Raw genomic sequence first — 19,197 nt, 5'->3', positions numbered from 1 at the left:
GCTTTACATTCTAAACATTGTTTGCGAAGTATGAATTATTTTGAATTTATTTACTTTTCTAGGTGTACCAATCACCCACAGACAAAGCAAGCATTCAATATGATAAATTATTAAAAATACTCTCTGTGCTAAAGTACAGGTGCAGCTAAATCACACAGGTTATCACAATTTCCACAAAGAACATAAAAAGGTAGGCAAGTCAGCGCTCCCACTGTTGGGGTGAAAAGTCTAAAAGACACTACGCAAATCCTTTTATCTTGTTTCAAGATAGTCTTCAATCCTCCCGAGATTTCTCTGATTTAAAGGTTCCAGAGTTGCTTAAACCTAATATTCAATATGATGCCTATCAATCCACTATCTGCTGACATCATAGAAGAAAGCATCCCGACATCACCATTTCCTAACAATGTGCAGAAACTGCCATCCACGCTGTCAGAAACTGGCAAGTACACTTAAAATATTATTTGATATAAATTTTAGAAACCAAATAGGAATTCACAAAAATAGGCAATAAAAAAAAAGTCCTGAAAAATTGTATTTTTAATTTCATCATCAATAAAGTTATAAAAAGCTAAACAAAAACAGGTAACGGAGAAACCAGACCTAACCTGCATTAAACATGCATTACAGACAATTTCATCATTACCCAGATCTGCTATTTATGCATCGGAGGGAAGGTGGTGTGTGATCTATAAACAAGTAAATTCAATTATTACAGTAATTAACTCCAGTTAAAAAAAAATGAAATGAACATGTTTAAATTAGACCATCTCTGATACCTATATAACCACTAATCTAATTAGGGAACAAGCGTACTGAGAAAAGCTTTAATAAATTAATTACCACTTTACAAGGCTCAGTGGAAAACATCTAAATTGACACGAGCCAGTAACAGCTGCCTTTGCTTCTTTCTGGCTGCTCATAGAGTTGCTGTATTGTAGCGGAAAGAGAGCCTTTAAAACTCGTTTAAAAAGGGGAAAAAAAATATTATATATATTCCACACAGAGTGGAATAAGTGATTATAACTCACCTTTTCCAGACAATCAAAAACAACCATGTTAAACCTGGAAACATTATTTTTGCATGTTTTTGAAGATCTATTACATTGAAGTAGAACTGATACCAATTGCTGTATATGATACACGGCAGTGGTCAGGGAACAGGGGTAAATTACCCTACATGGGGTAACAATTAAATTCCTGGGGGTAATGGATGGACAGCCGGGCATGCATATGAATCATTCTATAATATAGAATGATTCATATACATGCCCGGCTGTGCCGCAGGGAGGATGTAAGCCGGACACCCGCTGAGATGTTAATACCAGCGGGCGCCCGGCTCATTCCCTGCAGAGCCGCGTTAGCCAGAGGTTGGAGTTCTCTTCTGAACTCCAGCTTCCGCCTCTCTCCATGCGCACTATGGGAGAGACGTCATGACGTCTCTCCCATAGTCCCGAGGAGCAGCCGGGCGGACAGGACGGCGGCGGATGCAAGAGCGGGGATTAAGGTAAGTGTTTTTTTTGTACAAGCGGCACTACAGGGGCATTATATGGGGGCACTACTACAGGGGCATTATATGGGGCACTACTACAGGGGCATTATATGGAGGCACTACTAGCATTCCCGCTAGGCTGTTTTAGCGGGGCGCGGCGCCCTGCCCTCCTTCTGGAGGGCAAAAAGCGCCCTGCCCTCACAGCCTGCGGGTGCCTTCTTCACCAACGGGATGCAGTGTCCCGCAGGAGGAGAAATGTGCGGTGACCCGGTCACCGCCGGAGAATAGACGCCCGGCATCTATTCTCCCTGTCTGCAGTGCTTGGGGGCTGCCCGGCGTGTCCGTAAGGGCACGCCCCCAAGTATGACAAAAAGGGGATGTGTCTTATGGACAATCAGCTTCTAACTAATTTTTCAAACACAGACTGTAACATGGCAGTTAGGAGCTGATTGGCTGGTACTTTATCTTATTTCACGATCTCTATCTCCAAGGGGCCCATTTATCATTGGATAATTGCGGCTTAATCCTCGAAAACACCCGTTTTCGCAAATATTAAGTTTCCCCCAGATGTATGAAGGAAGGACCACAGCAGATATCTCCGGTACCTTCTGTGATCCCTCCAGTCCCATTGGCAGCCACATCCCCCATAAGTTTCTATGGGTGATACCAACTTCCAGAATGTGATGAATTCCGGAGTTTGCCCTCCGCAGCGAACGCCATTCTGAAGATGGCGTTAGCCCATTGTAGCTAATGGGTTACACATCGCAAAACATACCAGGAGTGGGTTCCATAGTGACCCTCCCCCGGCAATGGAGGCCAAACATGCGTAGTAGCCCCAACGACACTCTGGGCACATCGTAGAGACGGGCTCCTTTCAGAGCCCCTGTCCTTGCGGATGCCTAATGATACATCCCGGCACTATGATCGCATTTTGCAATATGAACATGGGTGGTAATGTAATGCCCAGATGGCATTGCATATGAAATCATTAATAAATGGGACCCTAGGGCTTAGCATATCTTTCCCATAAAGCTCTACTTGCGGAAAAAAATGTAAAGATACAGCAGACTCACGTTTTAGAAATGATTTGCTGAACACCTAATTGTTTAAATTTTCAGTGGCTATTTTGCTTCTAGAAGCAGCAACACAGAAAAAAATTATCATTGTATATAAGGGGTGTGGATTGAAAGATCTACAGTTAAAGGTAGACAATGTCTAGAAAGACACCAGAAGTTAGACAGTCAAAAGGTTGCAGGGACAAAAGGTCAACAGGGGAAAAGGTTGATACACTAAATGTCGACGTGTAAGAAGGTAGACAGGTACAAATAGTCGATAGGGTGAAAAGGTCGACATGTTTTGTTTTTTACTAACTCTAAATCTTCACCCTAACCCTCCTTTAGTGCCTAACTTTAACCCTCCCTCCTGGTGCCTAACCCTACTTGTCAGGATAGGTGCCTGACCCTAACCCTCCCTTCTAATGCCTAACCCTAACCCTTCGGTAAGTGCCTACCCTCCCTCCTGAAGCCTAAGCCTAACTGTTGGGGTAAGTGCCTAACTACAAAAAAAAAAAAATCATGTTTCGACCATTTTTGTGGCAACCATTTTCATGTTGCCCTTTTGACCCTGTTGACCATTTGTACATGTCGACCTTCTTACATGTCAACCTTTTGTCCCTGTTGACCTATTGACTGTCTAACATCTGGTGTCTATCTAGACATTGTCTACCTTTTTACTGTAGATCTTCAGACCGGATCCCGTATATAAGCAAACCGATCACACAAGCAGTGTTGAGTACACCCACCCATGCCAATATATGCGCAAATGAATGATAGTTCTCTGTGCAGGGTACATAGCATCTATTGTTCATGGTAACGGTCTTATTAGATGCATATAAAATAGCAAGTTTTTCTGCTACTATGCCATTTTTTTTTTAAATCACATGGAAGGTTAATAAAAAAGGTTATAAATATAATGCAGTAATGCAGCAGATGGAGTCTATCCTACAGTAACATATAAGAGAGGTGCTATGGAACATCAACAAACTTATCATAGGAGCAATTTCACTTTGTAGATTCAATGCAAAAAATCAATGTGTATATGGTGCAGCTTGTGGAAGTCAAGTTATACCACTTTTACACCAAAGTGCCAGGTCTGATACGGGAATTGGAACACTGTTCTAACCCGGATCAGACCCAGCACAGAACCCTTTCATATTGCGGTGCCGACCCAGGATATTCACACCAGACCCGGGTCTGCAGTGACCCGGCTCTTCCAGCATTGCAGCGTTGCTTGGAGATTATGTAATCTCGAAGCGCCACTGATGCTAGCCAGTTGGGCGTCATGCGGCACGATTTGGGTCATCGTGATCCGGATTGTGCAGTTTACATTGCAGGGTGCCACAACCTGTGGCCAACCCTGTAAACTACCCGAGTTGGATCCACATTTACACTGAAAAAATCCCGGGTTGATGCACATTCACGTGCATCAACCCGGGATTTTTATGTCGATGTAAAAGGGGTATTATTGTGCTCCAACTAAAGCTGGCCATACACTGCATGAGAATCGAGCAAACCAGCTGACTGATTTGAAGAATTGTTGTTCAGTGTATGGACTTGAATGATAATGGTTGAGCTGAAAAGTGTCAGGATTGTTTGGATTTATTATTAAATGTGTCTAATATACCGACTTCATGCAGTGAATGAAGATCGCTTCCATACATCGTGCAGTGTATGGATGAGCTCCCAGGTTGGCTGCACCCATCCATTCTGTGACTGGACTAAGGCCCTCATTCAGAGCCGTACGCTCTGAGCAGAGCGCACGCTCTGAATGAGGGCCGTCCTCCATAACTATGGAGCGTCCCCCTGGACGCTCGTATAGCTGTGGGTCACCACCCACAGCCTATACGAGCGTGCAGTTTGATGGCCGCGATGGTCGTGACCATCGCGACCATCGAAACTGCGAGCCGGAGCCTGCGGTTGAGGTTTTCAACCGCAAGGCCCGGAGTGATTTTGGCTCTATCAGAGCCAAAATCACTCCCACTGACATCACTAGTGATGTCAGTGGGCCGGCTTCTGACGGTAGGCGTTCCCTTGGGAACGCCCCCGTCAGGGAGGCACGCCCCCGACACGCCCACCAAAGGGGGCGTGCTGTCAATCAACATCGACAGCACGCCCCCTTTGATCAGACACAACGATCGAAGGACTTTCCTTCGCTCGTCGCGTCTGGCGCATGCGCACGACGGAGCTCCCGCCGTCGTGCGCATGCGCAGTGCACAACATCGACCCACTTGCGAGTGGACAGCCGCTTGCGAGTGGGTCTGAATCAGGGCCTAAATTCTATTTATACTGTATATACAACTTTCTAGTCTGTTTGCTGATAATTTTGTTTAACATATACAGATGTGTCCTCACCCATCTATCCTTTTCACGCAATATGGCGCACTTAGATGCTCTGGCATGAGTAGAGATTTCTGTACTTTTTCCTGAATTTTGCATACAATTTGCATCGTAACTACATACATATTCGCTTTTAGAGTCCTAGGTACAGCGCCATAACAGGGCTAAATAACGCCCGGTGCTGGCCGGGCCCCTTAGCGCATGACAATATTACAGCGCGCGGTGGGTGCAGGGTCGGCAGCACAGGTAAGTGCAGCACTGAGGAGCGTCCTGAGGATGCTCCAATCAGCAGCACAGACTGCAGGGTGCCTGCCAGGAGCATCTAAAGGATACTACCGTGGTGCCACAGCAGTGATCCTGGCTGCAAGATTCCATTCCAGGCACCCTGCAAAGCCAGAAGGAAGGGCCGGGGGGTGGCGATGGTGCCGCCAACGGAGCACTGTGTTTTCTGCAGCGGCACCTCTACTTACCGCCTAATTGGTATAAAGTTGCAGATGAAGCATAACGATGCCTGGCGCAAGGAACTCATTTTGGATTTCTGTCTTTTGCCTTTTTACCCGGATTAGCGACTGAGTCACGCACAAAAGCTACATGAAATCCCAGTGACAGTATTCAGGGTACCCTTGCATTGTACTTTTGTTGAATTAGCAATGTGAATAAGACATAGTGTATACTTTGTGAAAATGTCTGTGGCTGGGGCATGTGCCGCGGGTAAGCTGCAAAGTCTGTAGGGCACCAAAAGGGGCTATTTGGGTGTTCTGAGGTTATACATAATTAGGTATACAGATAAACAGTAGGAAGGTGTTAATACAGGATGGATTAATCTTTGAGGTTATTAATATTGCCCAATTTACACCAAGTTTTGTAAGGTAACACTCTAAAAACTTGGAGCACCTCTAGGGCATTGTTACCCAATGTTTTAAATACTAATCAGGCCTTGTAATACAAGGCGCACCCAGGTACAGGTGGCAGACTTACGTTATATGAATGGACTCCTGCCCACTAAAAAGAGTCATCCTCTTAATTATGTATTTCCCAGAAGACTATACAGCTCAATTCTAAAACATCCGTTTTCTGTTGATCCCTGAGCTAGGGTTGATGTTTTCCTTGCCAGAAAATAAAAGTTTATCAAATTTGGTGCGACAACGTCAACTAGACCAAATACAATAAAACTCTTCTGTACTCTGTAAAAGGGGATAAATAAAGGCATTACAAGAAAAACAAACCCAATGGACAGGCATCACTCAGTGACAGTCTACATACATGTAACAGACAAGCATGATTTGCATTGTGGACAAGGGGCCTGCTTCATCATGAATCACTATTGCGATCGCGGTTGCGTAATTGTACGCAGTTGTGCTGCAATATGCTAATGTGTGCAACCGCTCAGCCAGCATAGAGACGCCCACTACCGCTTTCTCACATCCGTAAGAGCTCGCAGTCCTGCGTATACATCGACCCCTTGCGAAGAATTACAGCAGCTCTGACCTCTCTCAGAAATTGCAAGTCTCGTCGCACGCAGTGAGTACACAAGCCGCGTATGCTGTCGCAGTGGGTAATTTATGCACGTCAAACGGTGTTCACACGGACAGACACTCCGGCGTTTCTCCGACCACTTCCCTGTCACCACCCCCAAACACTGACCTCCTGTCTCTCAATCTGCGATGGCTTTCTATCCGTGTGCGTGATCGCAATGCTAACCTGCGCTTGCGCACTGCAGGACAGACTGCTATGTAGCCTATCCTATTCACCCACCACTCACACCCATGTCACTGTGTGCCCTGTGCACAGACTGCTATGTAGCCTATCCTATTCACCCACCACTCACACCCATGTCACTGTGTGCCCTGTGCACAGACTGCTATGTAGCCTATCCTATTCACCCACCACTCACACCCATGTCACTGTGTGCCCTGTGCACAGACTGCTATGTAGCCTATCCTATTCACCCACCACTCACACCCATGTCACTGTGTGCCCTGTGCACAGACTGCTATGTAGCCTATCCTATTCACCCACCACTCACACCCATGTCACTGTGTGCCCTGTGCACAGACTGCTATGTAGCCTATCCTATTCACCCGCCAATCATACCAATGTCACTGTGTGCCCTGTGCACAGACTGCTATGTAGCCTATCCTATCCAAGTGAACATGGGCCGAAAGCACCTCTCCCCCACCTATATCTTGCATTGATGATGTGAATACATTTTGTTTCTGTTATTGCTCAGCTTTAATTTGACGGATTGAGATGAAACAAATGATGCCGTTTTCGTGAAAATCGGCTCAGTAGTCCTGCGCCACCTTGGAACAGAAAAACATGGACAACGTTCTTATAATATTAGTATACATAATGTTTAAAAGGTATTGATGCCTTGACACCTAACAGGTAAAATACATTGGACTTTATCTGTAAAAGGCTTATGACCTATGCTGGTAAATGCATATATAGCTTGACTAGAAAGCATTATCATTTTCATAGATAGCAATGACATAGCATGACAGTAGCTATGTTCTAGTGACTGGAACTCCCTACTGGCCTCCCTGAATTAAGACTGAACTTTTCAGTTTCCACACTTTCCTGTCATAAGATGAGGTCATGGATGTTTGTTCATGGTTGAGTAATCTTTTAACTGTTCCAGAGTCAATGCAGCGATTTTAATCTAATGGTGCGTACAGACGGGACAATCGACAATGATAACGATATCGTTGTTCGATCTCCCGGGTGTGCTGTACGATCGATATCGATCATCCAGCACACCACCAACTCACCAACGACTATAGTAACCTGGTCAATATCGACCAGGTTGGCCTGCATGCACGGGCGATGGTCAATATCGATATCGACCATACGAAAAATGCACGATATGAACGATATGATTGATATCTTTATCGTCCATTAGTCATGATTTATACACCTGTTTGATGAGATTCATCTTGCACAAATAAGTGAGCATGTTTGATAAACACCAGGACCATTTATATGAGAATAGAAGAAACAACAATTATCTACTGATTTGGAAAGTTTAATATTATAGGGCAATTTCAATCCTGATATTACTGCAGTTTTCACGCAATAGAGTTTTATTTGAAAGACTGTAGTGCTAATGTGCAATCACAAATAGTATATTATGAGAGTAAAAAGAAATGTTTCTGTAACCTAAAAATAAATTTAATTGAAAAAAAAAGAGAAAATCTCCGATAATTTAATGTGACAAATCAAATCTTTATATAGAGATATATATACACACACACATACATACAGTGCAGTAAATTACATTTAGAGTTGTGTGTCACAGACCAAAGCTTCCTTTGAATCCATATGCGGTACCCCTTGGGTACACACATCACATAACTTTAGTCTTTCCTGAATGTTACAGACACATTGGTTACCTGTGAAGGGTCCTATCCATTAGACAACTTTTTGAACGATCCGACCAAAACCAGGAGGTTTCGGTCGGAACGTTCAGAAAGTCGTCTAATGGATAGCCGGCAAGGACCAGTGATGCGTGTGCACGCTGGATCCTTGCCGATGCCGACTATCTGTGGAACATGCTCGTCAACCTGACAACGATCGTCAGGTTCCACATGTTTGCAGATAGGAGTTTTTCTGGTTACCTAATGGATAGGCCATTTAAGAATTGAGCAGAGTTAATGATAATCTGTTACAATGATAAGACTTGGAGCAAAGTCATTGTGCAGATGAGTAATACACACTATAATCAGTGATCTCTTTACAATGTGCTCTTATTGGCGTGGTTTTAAAAAACAAACTGGTTAACACAAGTGATCATATTCAGACCCATTGAAGGCCGGGCAAATGAGATTAGTCAATCAATTATTTCTAAAAGCTGCGGAAATATCATTTGTTTGTTTTGAAAAGCTCAGTGGGGTTTCAGGATTCCTGATTCTCTGCAAACTGATACTTTGTCCAAAGACTACATTATTATATTTGCCTCATGGAAAAGTTAAGACCATGCCTATTGTACAGCTGAAGCATGCATGAATGGGCAAAACTAGGAGAGTTACTTCTACCGTTCATTCACAAATATGTGCTGGGAAAATGGGTAAAACAAAGAGCCGTATTCACATAGCCGCAATAAGTCAGTTGCTGCAGAAAAGTATCGCGAGTGACGTCATTTCGACATGCGAAAAGTTTGCTCCGTATTCAATTCCAAAGAGTTTTTGCCAGTGCGGAAACTCAATGCAATGAGACCTGCGAAAAATTTTCGCCTATGAATAGGTGTTGAAAAAAAAAGTGCAGTATTGGGGTTTTGAGATGCAAAGCTGCGGGAACCCCCCTGCACCCTTGGGACAGTCCCCCAAAGGTAAACTGCGTTTAAAAAAGTCTTAAGATCACCCCAAAAAAGTACTCTCTTTTTGGTTGTGAAAAAGTCCAAAGTTGGGGGACAAACTTAAAAACTAGCAAAATCGACTCCAGGAGGGTCCCCAAGTATGCCCCAGGAGTTTTTAAGTTTGCAGGTGCTTGCGGCAGGTGGTTTTTTCAATCAAGTTTGAAAACTACACTTTAGCAACTTAAAAATATGCTAGCACCCATTTTCAGGTACCCCAGATTTGATGGGACTAGTTATTTTGAGCCTAAAAAACTGCTAAATGCGATTCTTCACCACTTATGCAAAGACGCAAAAAAGCAGCTATTGAGAGCATTTAAGTACCCCATTCAGCAGGGCTATTCGGGGGTAACTAGAGTGAACCCCAATGTCAGTGCATCTTTTGGGGGGTGTCAGGCTGATTTCCCCAAATATGACAGGACTTTTCGCATGTTACAGTTTCGCTGGCTCCCGTTTTCGCCGATTTCTAATTGAATACGGGAAAAGCAGGCACGGCGCAATACCTTTCCGCATTGAAAACCAGCGACGCCGGCGAAAAGTCCTGCATGAATATGCCCCAAAATGTGTGAAATTTATTTTTTAGATCCTTTTGATGGACTCTTACGTGTATTTTTCAAGAATTGCTCTTATACCGATACAATCCATTGGTTTAGTGCCCCATGTTGCATCCTTAAAATTTTAAGGCATCATTGCAATTAAGGATGCAACGTTATAAAAAGTACTAAGGACTCTTACCCGATGTAAGTTAAAGTACTTTTTATACATTCATTAAAGCAGAAATGTGTGAATGGGCACTTGAAGAAAGTTTGCAAAAATGTTAAATTCTGTTCATCTTCTCTGGATACACTTGTGCATGCACACTACGCACCAGCAGCGATATAGGCGCTGATTCTGAGTCGCACGCTGATGCCACTGCTTTACCGTCTTTTGCCGCAGTCACGTCTATGACTTTATGCTAATGCTAGTAAAGCCCTTCCCCCGGTGTACAAGCGTGTGTCTGATTGCGCAAAGGCTGTGATGCCCACTATGTGTATCTGCAGTCGCAGCTCAGAAGCACCATCGGGACATGCACCATTCTCCTACTAGGTGTAGAATGTCCATCAGACTATGGGCTCCAATGTACGACATTAAGCTTCTCCATCCACCTGCAGCCACTCCTGCAACACACCCATCAGACGGAATATCTTTTCACCTTCCAGTCACTGCCCAGGACTGCATAAATACAGCACAGACGGTGTAATGGTTAGCATTACCGCCTCACAGCACTGAGGTCGTGGGTTCAATTCCCACCACAGCCGTAACTGTGTGGAGTTTGTATATTCTCCCTGTGCTTGCGTGTGTTCCCTCTGGGTACTCCGGTTTCCTCCCACACTCCAAAAATATACTGGTAGGTTACCTGGTGCCCAATAAAAATTATCCCTAGTGTGTAAGTACGTGCGTGTACATGTGATAGGGAACATTGATTGTAAGCTCCACTGCGGCAGGGACTGATGTGAATGGCCAAATAATCTCTCTGTAAAAGCGCTGCGGATTATGTGTGCACTATATAAATAACCGATAATAAATAAAATAAATAAAAGTACATTCCAGGGTTAGTGTTGTAGCACCCAAACGGAAGCACCTCCATCGCTCCGCACCGCAGACGTAAGCGGCAGTTGGTACGGTGACAATGGAATGGATTGCTCCCATGTTGATATACACTTACATGCACTTGAAGAAAAAAATAAATTGGTAAAAGGATTATTTTGTCACCTGTGGTTAGATGACATTTATCACCTGATTTGCACCATTTATTCTAGAAACTGACAATGCATCTTTTTTCCTCCCAATTCATGTTACATTGGCTTTGTGCAACTAATCGCTGCTCTCAGCAATCTTGTAACAGTTTGATGCCAAACATCGCTTGTTATCCTGAGACACCTCCACACATCATTACAGAAGCCCAAAAAAGCAAAACAACAAGGACAGACCTGTGCAAGTTGTTGTTTTTTGTCTGACATCACATTCTCTGTTTCTAGATTGGATTTATCACTTAAGACCTTAAAATGTCACAAAACCTGCATTATGTAATAGCAGAGACGCAAACACGGAAATGTTTTACCATTTCCAGTGACTGAGAATTACTGTGATGTGCTGTGAGCCTGGTCCTACAACAAGCACTCCAGCCCCTCTTACTGTATTTATTGTCATTCCAAATATTCCCTTTTCTACTCCAACTCAGGAGGTCACTGCAGTTCAGTTCTTAGCAATGTATACATACTTTAATCATTTATCATTTCTAAGTCTACCACATTGTATAGCACCTGGAGAGTGGATGAGTTATGGCTGCTTTCTGCAACTGTAAGGACCTTTTTAGGATGCTCTGTTGCATCTATATCGATCTATTCACTGTTAATCTATTACACCACTCCCATTAATACAAGCTAAAGAAACCCACCACATGCAGAGTATGCACTTAAAGTTATAAAAACAATAGTGAAAGATCCCATATGGAGAAGGGGTGCAGTCCCCTGAACGGGATGTAGTCACAATACAGGCACATGGGATGCTAGGGCTTAGAATACCAGCACCGGAAGCCCAACACCTGTCAGAATCCCGGCACCGGCATCCTGAAGGTAAGTAGTGGGGGGACAGGGAGGGTTAGGCACTGGGAGGGTGGGAAGGGTTAGGCACTAGGGGGAGGGGAGGATGCTGGGAGGGAGTATTAGGGGTAGTGGGAGGGTTAGGGGTAGAGGAAGGGTTAGGATACCTACCGACAGGTGTCGGTATCCTAACCCTGTCGGGATGCCGGCGTTGGGATTTTGACCGCCAGGATCCTCTACCCAACCCCCCTGAACAACCAATCTTGCTTCATGCTATCAGCAGCTAATATTGTAGCATCACTGCCACAACAAAACCCTTATTTATGTAACTGTCCTATGTAGTAGACACTGGTAGAGGACTTCATTTTGGATAAAACATGATGTGACCTAATCTAACATATCCATATACACTCTGTGATCTTAAATGGCCATGAGAAGCCCATACAAGTAATTACTGCTAATGGTGCATACACGACGAACGATGAACTACGAACGATAAACGACGAACGATTTTACCAACGATTTCATGAACTACAAACGATTTTTGACAGTATTAAAATGAATGAAAATCTACCAAATCTGACTGCAAACACATCAGATGTCAGATATCGTTATCTGACAAATGGGAACGTGCATCGTTCATCGTTGCAGGGACACATGTCAGATTTTTAAAACTGTTGTAGTACAAATCTGAAGGAAAATCTGACCGTGTGTATGCACCATTACGGTACAAGCTAAGTTAGAACAGTCTGTGACTACAACAACCAAAAAAAAAAAACTATCTGCCTCAGAAAATTAATTCAATTAAATGACATCCCATAAACTGCGGTGCTCTCCCTAGCCATTTGTGTAACAGACAAACTTTAGTTCTACTTAAGAGACTGTATTTAGAAATTGGAGTGTGTTTCCAAGCATAATTGATGCTGCTATTATAGGAGGCTATGGCATCTCTGAAGCTTCTATCAGAAATCAGCAAATACAGAAATACAAAGGGTACAAAGAAAGAAAAGGCTGCAAAACAAGTACAATGATGAAAGTATGTTCACAAACCCTAGCACTAGTTTAAGCAAACTGTCCACCCCTTCAAAATATTGTTAAAAATAAATATATTTCAAATTCAACGTATTTAAATTAGGCGCAAGAACCTACTAACAAAGTGGCAATGATGACTAAAACACCATGATTATATTATAATGTCTGCACATGGTTCAGATGGAATTATGCTCAGAGTTCTAAGACATTATTAAAGGAAAACTACAGGCAAAATAATAAATATTGATGTATTAAGTGATATCATAAGGTGCAATAGTAATATATATATATATATATATATATATATATACATACATATATATACATACATACACACATACATACATACACAAACACACACACATATACACACACACGATCACAGAGCGACTGTCTCTCTGAGATTGCTTTCATTGTTTAATGTTACAATGAAAGTCACCTCTGGGCCAGAAAAGTGTAGAGGCCTTTTCATGTTTAAGTAGTTGATGTGGTTCTCATGAATATAATATAACCGATAGTAAATCAGGGCTTTGTAAATATGGGTGTTATTACAATACCATCACGTTTCAAGCTGGAACTGCAAAACTTTTCAAACAATGCAGGTATGGGCCAAAACAAATCTCTTAAGACAGGAAGCTTGTGAATAAAAATAATTGTCCCGCAGGAGGAAGTGCCTAGAAACTTTAAGATTGCATTTAATCAACACCAATTGTTCCGTCCACAATTGTAAAAGAACATTAAATAAAAATAAAGACTTAAAGCTACACACATCCAGCTAAAATAAAATGCTTTTACTGCAAGGCAGACCTCTTGATCTTTTTAGGGTAATGATTTGTGTGATCTCTGTGCTCTCCCTGGTTATATGAAGATTTACAGATGGTATCTGCATTACTGTCAGCGATTTATAAAATAGTGTACATTTTTAACACATTAGTTGCCTGTTTATTATGAGAGTTTGTAACTATATGCAGAATTTCCCTCCCCCCCAACCTCAAAATTAGTATAGTAATTTGTGACCTAGTAATGCCTAAGCCTATATTTAATAAACTGTTTTTCTCACTTTTCTAAGAAAGTGAAAGATGGAATCCAAATGACATGATCCATCTGATCATTCTACTTCTCAAAATAAAACAGTGCATACCATAAGCATGTTTACAATTGTTTTGATGTTAAGGCATCTAACGTTTGTCTTTAAATAAAAATATATATATTTTTTTACATTTCTCCTCAACTTTCCCCCTCCATCAGCCCTTTTTTTAAACACTAGCATGTAAGATTATGCAAAATATTGTACAGCATGAATGCAAATCTCATCCCTGACTCTCCCCCTGATCATCATGACTAGAAAGGTTCTGTTTACATCTGTAAACATCGTAATGTTAAAAGATCCCAATTCCCTAGAAGGAGAAAGCTAAAATATGTCTGCCCCCAACATCTGCTTCTTCTCACATGTGATACTTCCTGAGCATTCAAACACATAACAGAAACAGCTACAGATGAACTGGAATTATATGAGATGAATACATAGAATTCACACAGTTTCCCTACAAAATGTAATCACAGGAGCACAGGATTTTGTTGCAATCTCCCTATGCTTGCAGGGAATATCATATACTCATGTCAGGTGTTATAAGTTTTATAGTAGAAGGAAAGCTTGCAGCAGCAAGTTGCAACATCTAAAGTATTAAGATTGCCAAGATCATGCTGTTTATAACTGCATCGTGTTTCATAGGGCTTGGCAACGCTAAACTAGCAGAAGAAAAACTAAATTTAAATTTGCGTGGCTAATAATATTGTTGTTAAAAATACTTACATTCTATTATTAAGCTATTTTAAAATTGCAAAACATAACAGTTGGTGTATTGTCTGTTTATGTAGGAAGCTTGGGGGTATAGGTTGTAGGTTCTACACTTTACAGCACTTGCGTGTGAACCGGGAGCATAAGTGCAAATGTCAAGGTTATACAGTAGATTCTTCCTACTACAGCAATCAAGGTTATACAGTACGGTAGGCTACTACAGCAATCTAGGTGCATAATTCTGCTTTGTTTCTGTGAATACTTATACAAAGCTACAGGCTTTGAAAGGTCATTGGGTCCATCCTGCTCCTGTTTCACTTTACCCAGGGGCAGAATGTGTGAGTCATGGGCTACTCCTACCAGAGTGCCACTGTATACAGGAGAGGTGTTGTATCTGTCACTGTGACACAATCATAGCTTATATGAATCACTGTCTCCTTTGCAGCAGGTATAGAGACACTATCCTGACATTGTGGGCGACAGAATGATTAGTGTATCTGATGGGATGGTCAGTGCTAGGAACTCTTTTCTGCATATATTGCATATAGTCCCAAAGGTTGCAGATGCCAGATTTCCCTTAGTTCTAATATGATCTGTATACATATAGTTGAGCCCAGAACTTGAAACTATAGGGCGGGGGCCTTCATACCATAAATTTGTCAGTGGCTGGGAGAAGTACATTAGGGCAGTGGTTCCCAATCTTTTTCAAGGCACAAGTTCCTAGAGTATCAGTATTTTTTTCACGACCAAAAGTGTCTTATTGAGAAATTCAGCAAAATTTAAATGAAGTCAATTGTGCTTATATGTCACCCTTAGGTTCAGTTATGTGGTGGTTAATAGGGCTGCACTTCTATTTGTCCACATATTGTTTGATAGGCAAAACCAGAGCTAATGGCTGCCAATTACACTGACTAAAAGTCATTGTATTTGGTACTGGTCTGGACCACCAACCTGAGGCATCCAGTTTGGGAACCAGTGCATTAGTGCCCCACTCATTGCAGGAACAGTGCATCGGGGTATTTGTGCCCCACTCATTACAGGTACAGTGCATTGGGGTATTAGAAACCCACTCATTGCAGAAACAGTGAAAGGGGGTTTTAGTGCCCCACTCATTGCAGAAACAGTGCATTGGGGTATTTGTGCCCCACTCATTGCAGAAACAGTGAATTGGGGTATTTGTGCCCCACTCATTGCAGAAACAGTGCATTGGGGTATTTGTGCCCCACTCATTGCAGAAACAGTGCATTGGGGTATTAGTGCCCCACTCATTGCAGAAACAGTGCTTTAGGTAGGGTATTAGTTTACCACTCGTTAAGTAATGTTTGGCAGAAATGCAAGTTAATAGATTTCGTAAAGTTAGGATCCCGGTGTCCCTGGAGCTGCGGCCGGTCCCGCAGCAGCTGGTTAGCCGTAGTGTTAGCAATATACTAATACTAATAATAATGTATCCTACCTGCTCCAGGGGCGCCGCTCTTCTGCCCGTACCTCAGCCCCGGAGCGCCCCGCCTGATGCCACCCGTGGAAGAAGCGGAATCAGCCTCGTATATAGTGTTCAGCATCTGATGTAGCCCAGGCATGGAGGCGGGTGGGTGAATGGTGGCAGCAGCGGGCACCAGCTCCTCTGTGCTGAGGGGTCACTGGGACCGATCAGACCAATGTAATGCGCTACACGGGGAGGGGGGTTCACACCGAGCCCCTTCTGTGCCTCATATCCGCGGGTTACAGTCCGGCCGGTCTCCTGGAGGCCACCGTGACCCTCAGACAGTGTCGGGGAGAGCTGCAGCTAAGAGGGGCTCTGCCTGTAAAAGTGGTGCCGGTGATATGCTGCCGGTGTAACGCTGGGACTTCCCGTGCTGCCCGGGCAGGGAGGAGGGGGCGGCACGCTGCAGGAGAGGAATATAAATGTCCCGATCTCAGCCCGGGGTGGCTGTGTCCCGGCTGCTGTCTCTGGCTGTGTCCCGGCCGCTGCCGATGCTGCTGCCCCGAGCTCAGCCTGACAGAAATAGATCAGCAGGAGGAGGAGCCCGGCCAAAAATAGCCCCGATCCCGTCAGTCAGCAGCGCCGGCCGCTCTCTCTCACACAATAGCAGCGTGCATTGTCCGCACGGGGGACTCCGGGGTTGGCTGCAGCGGGGCCCAATCAGTACTCAGCCCTCTGCTTGTCCCTACTTTATAGACCAGATTCAGGGCTCCATCTGCTGAAAGGACTGGGGACAGGAACAGCACAGTAGCTGCTGCTGCCTCATGTGTGTGTGACAATAGTGACATACATGTACTGTGGGCGGTGGCATGTATGTTCCCTCATTACATACAGGCAGCAGTCACCTCTCTTGGTGATTCATTCCTCACTATGTTCCTCTATATACATATATATATATATATATATATATATATATATATATATATACATATATATATTTATATATATGTATATATATGTCACATACACATACACACAGTCAGGTGCATAAATATTGCGACATTGACAGAATTTTCATATTTTGGCCTCTATTCACCACCACAATGGATTTGAAATGAAACAAACAAGATGTGCTTGAACTGAAGTCTTTCAGATTTAATTTGAGGGTAATTACATCCAAATCAGGTGAACGGTGTAGGAATTACAACGGTTTCTATATGTGCCTCCCACTTTTTAAGGGGCCAAAAGTAATGGGACAAACTAAACAATCCTAAATCTAACTTTCACTTTTTAATACTTTGTTGCAAATCATTTGCAGGCAATTACAGCCTGAAGTCTGGAACGCATAGACATCACCAAACGCTGGGTTTCATCCCTGGTGATGCTCTGCCAGGCCTCTACTGCAAATGTCTTCAGTTCCTGCTTTTCTTGGGGCATTTTCCCTTCAGTTTTGTCTTCATCAAGTGAAATACATGCTCAATCGGATTCAGGTCAGGGGATTGACTTGGCCATTGCATAATATTCCGCTTTTTAGCCTTAAAAAACTCTTTGGTTGCCTTTGCAGTATGCTTCGGGTCATTGTCCATCTGCACTGTGAAGCGCCGTCCAATGAGTTCTGAAGCATTTGACTGAATATGAGCATATAATATTGCCCGAAACACTTCAGAATTCATTCTGCTGCTTTTGTCAGCAGTCACATCATCAATAAATACAAGGGAACCAGTTCCATTGGCAGCCATACATGCCCACGCCATGACACTTACCACCACCATGCTTCACTGATGAGGTGGTATGTTTTGGATCATGAGCAGTTCCTTTCCTTCTCCATACTCTTCTCTTCCCATCACTCTGGTACAAGTTGATCTTTGTCTCATCTGTCCATAGGATGTTGTTCCAGAACTGTAATGGCTTTTTTAGATGTTGTTTGGCAAACTCTAATCTGGTCTTCCTGTTTTTGTGGCTCACCAAAGGTTTACATCTTGTGGTGAACCCTCTATATTCACTCTTGTGAAGTCTTCTCTTGATTGTTGACTTTGACACATATACGCCTACCTCCTGGAGAGTGTTCTTGATTTGGCCAACTGTTGTGAAGGGGTTTTTCTTCACCAGGGAAATAATTCTTCTGTCATCCACCACAGTTGTTTTCCGTGGTCTTCCGGGTCTTTTGGTGTTGCTGAGCTCTCCGGTGCTTTCTTTCTTTTTTAGAATGTTCCAAACAGTTGATTTGGCCACACCTAATGTTTTTTGCTATCTCTCTGGTGGGTTTGTTTTGAGTTTTCAGCCTAATGATGGCTTGCTTCACTGATAGTGACAGCTCTTTGGATCTCATATTGAGAGTCGACAGCAACTGATTCCAAATGCAAATGTCACACCTAGAATCAACTCCAGACCTTTTACCTGCTTAATTTTTAATGAAATAACGAGGGAATAGTCCACACCCGTCCATGAAATAGCTTTTGAGTTGATAGTCCCATTACTTTTGGCCCCTTAAAAAGTGGGAGGCACATATAGAAACGGCTGTAATTCCTACACCGTTCACCTGATTTGAATGTAATTACCCTCAAATTAAATCTGAAAGTCTGCAGTTCACGCACATCTTGTTTGTTTCATTTCAAATCCATTGTGGTGGTGAATAGAGGCCAAAATATGAAAATTCTGTCAATGTCCCAATATTTATGCACCTGACTGTATATATATATATCTTCCATTTACTTTAATAATCGTGAAGCTAAAAAAAATAGAAATCCTCTAACCAAAGAAACTGGCATCAGCCTGACATGCCTGGTGCCCCATGCCCCAGGTTTGCCCAGCACCGTGTACTTGCACAGAGGTGCTGTGGTCTATATCTATATGAGGTCACCTGCCTGCATGTATAAAAATAACAACATATACAAGGTGGTCTCATTTTTTTTAAAATTATTATTTTCTGTCAATGACAGGCCAACAATCCGGATGCTTCTCAAATAGTCCAATGTTGTTTTACTGGTAAATGTCAGGGAGAATCCCAACTAAAACATACTATTGTACTTGTAGATTCAATGTATGTATTTATATCTTCATTTGTATTTTGCACTGTGGGGCTTGTAAAGAACGCAAATGACAAGTGTTCATATGGTATGGTATATTT

The 19,197-nt window shown here is 43.0% G+C and overlaps 1 protein-coding gene across 3 annotated transcripts in view; it reads right to left on the bottom strand.

The window, feature by feature from the left end:
* The window catches only part of HDAC7 (histone deacetylase 7), a 348,234-nt gene that overhangs the window by 109,161 nt on the left and 219,876 nt on the right, over positions 1-19,197 (bottom strand). The window contains exon 1 of one of the 3 annotated variants that reach the window (XR_015877084.1): positions 16,104-16,766. The exons of 1 other annotated variant lie outside the window; for it this stretch is intronic. Coding sequence is in view for 1 of the 2 variants with exons in the window: in XM_088465962.1 (XP_088322088.1) it covers positions 16,104-16,227 (124 nt within the window). In the remaining variant the exon portion in view is untranslated. Of the gene's footprint in view, positions 1-16,103; positions 16,767-19,197 lie in introns of those variants that run through there. One more of the 3 variants, XM_088465962.1, reaches the window with a different exon arrangement.

The sequence above is a fragment of the Taudactylus pleione genome, unplaced genomic scaffold, assembly GCF_031769625.1.
Source record: "Taudactylus pleione unplaced genomic scaffold, aTauple2 ptg000065l, whole genome shotgun sequence".
In the NCBI taxonomy this organism is placed as follows: Eukaryota; Metazoa; Chordata; class Amphibia; order Anura; family Myobatrachidae; genus Taudactylus; species Taudactylus pleione.
This window is presented reverse-complemented; position numbering and strand designations above follow the sequence as displayed.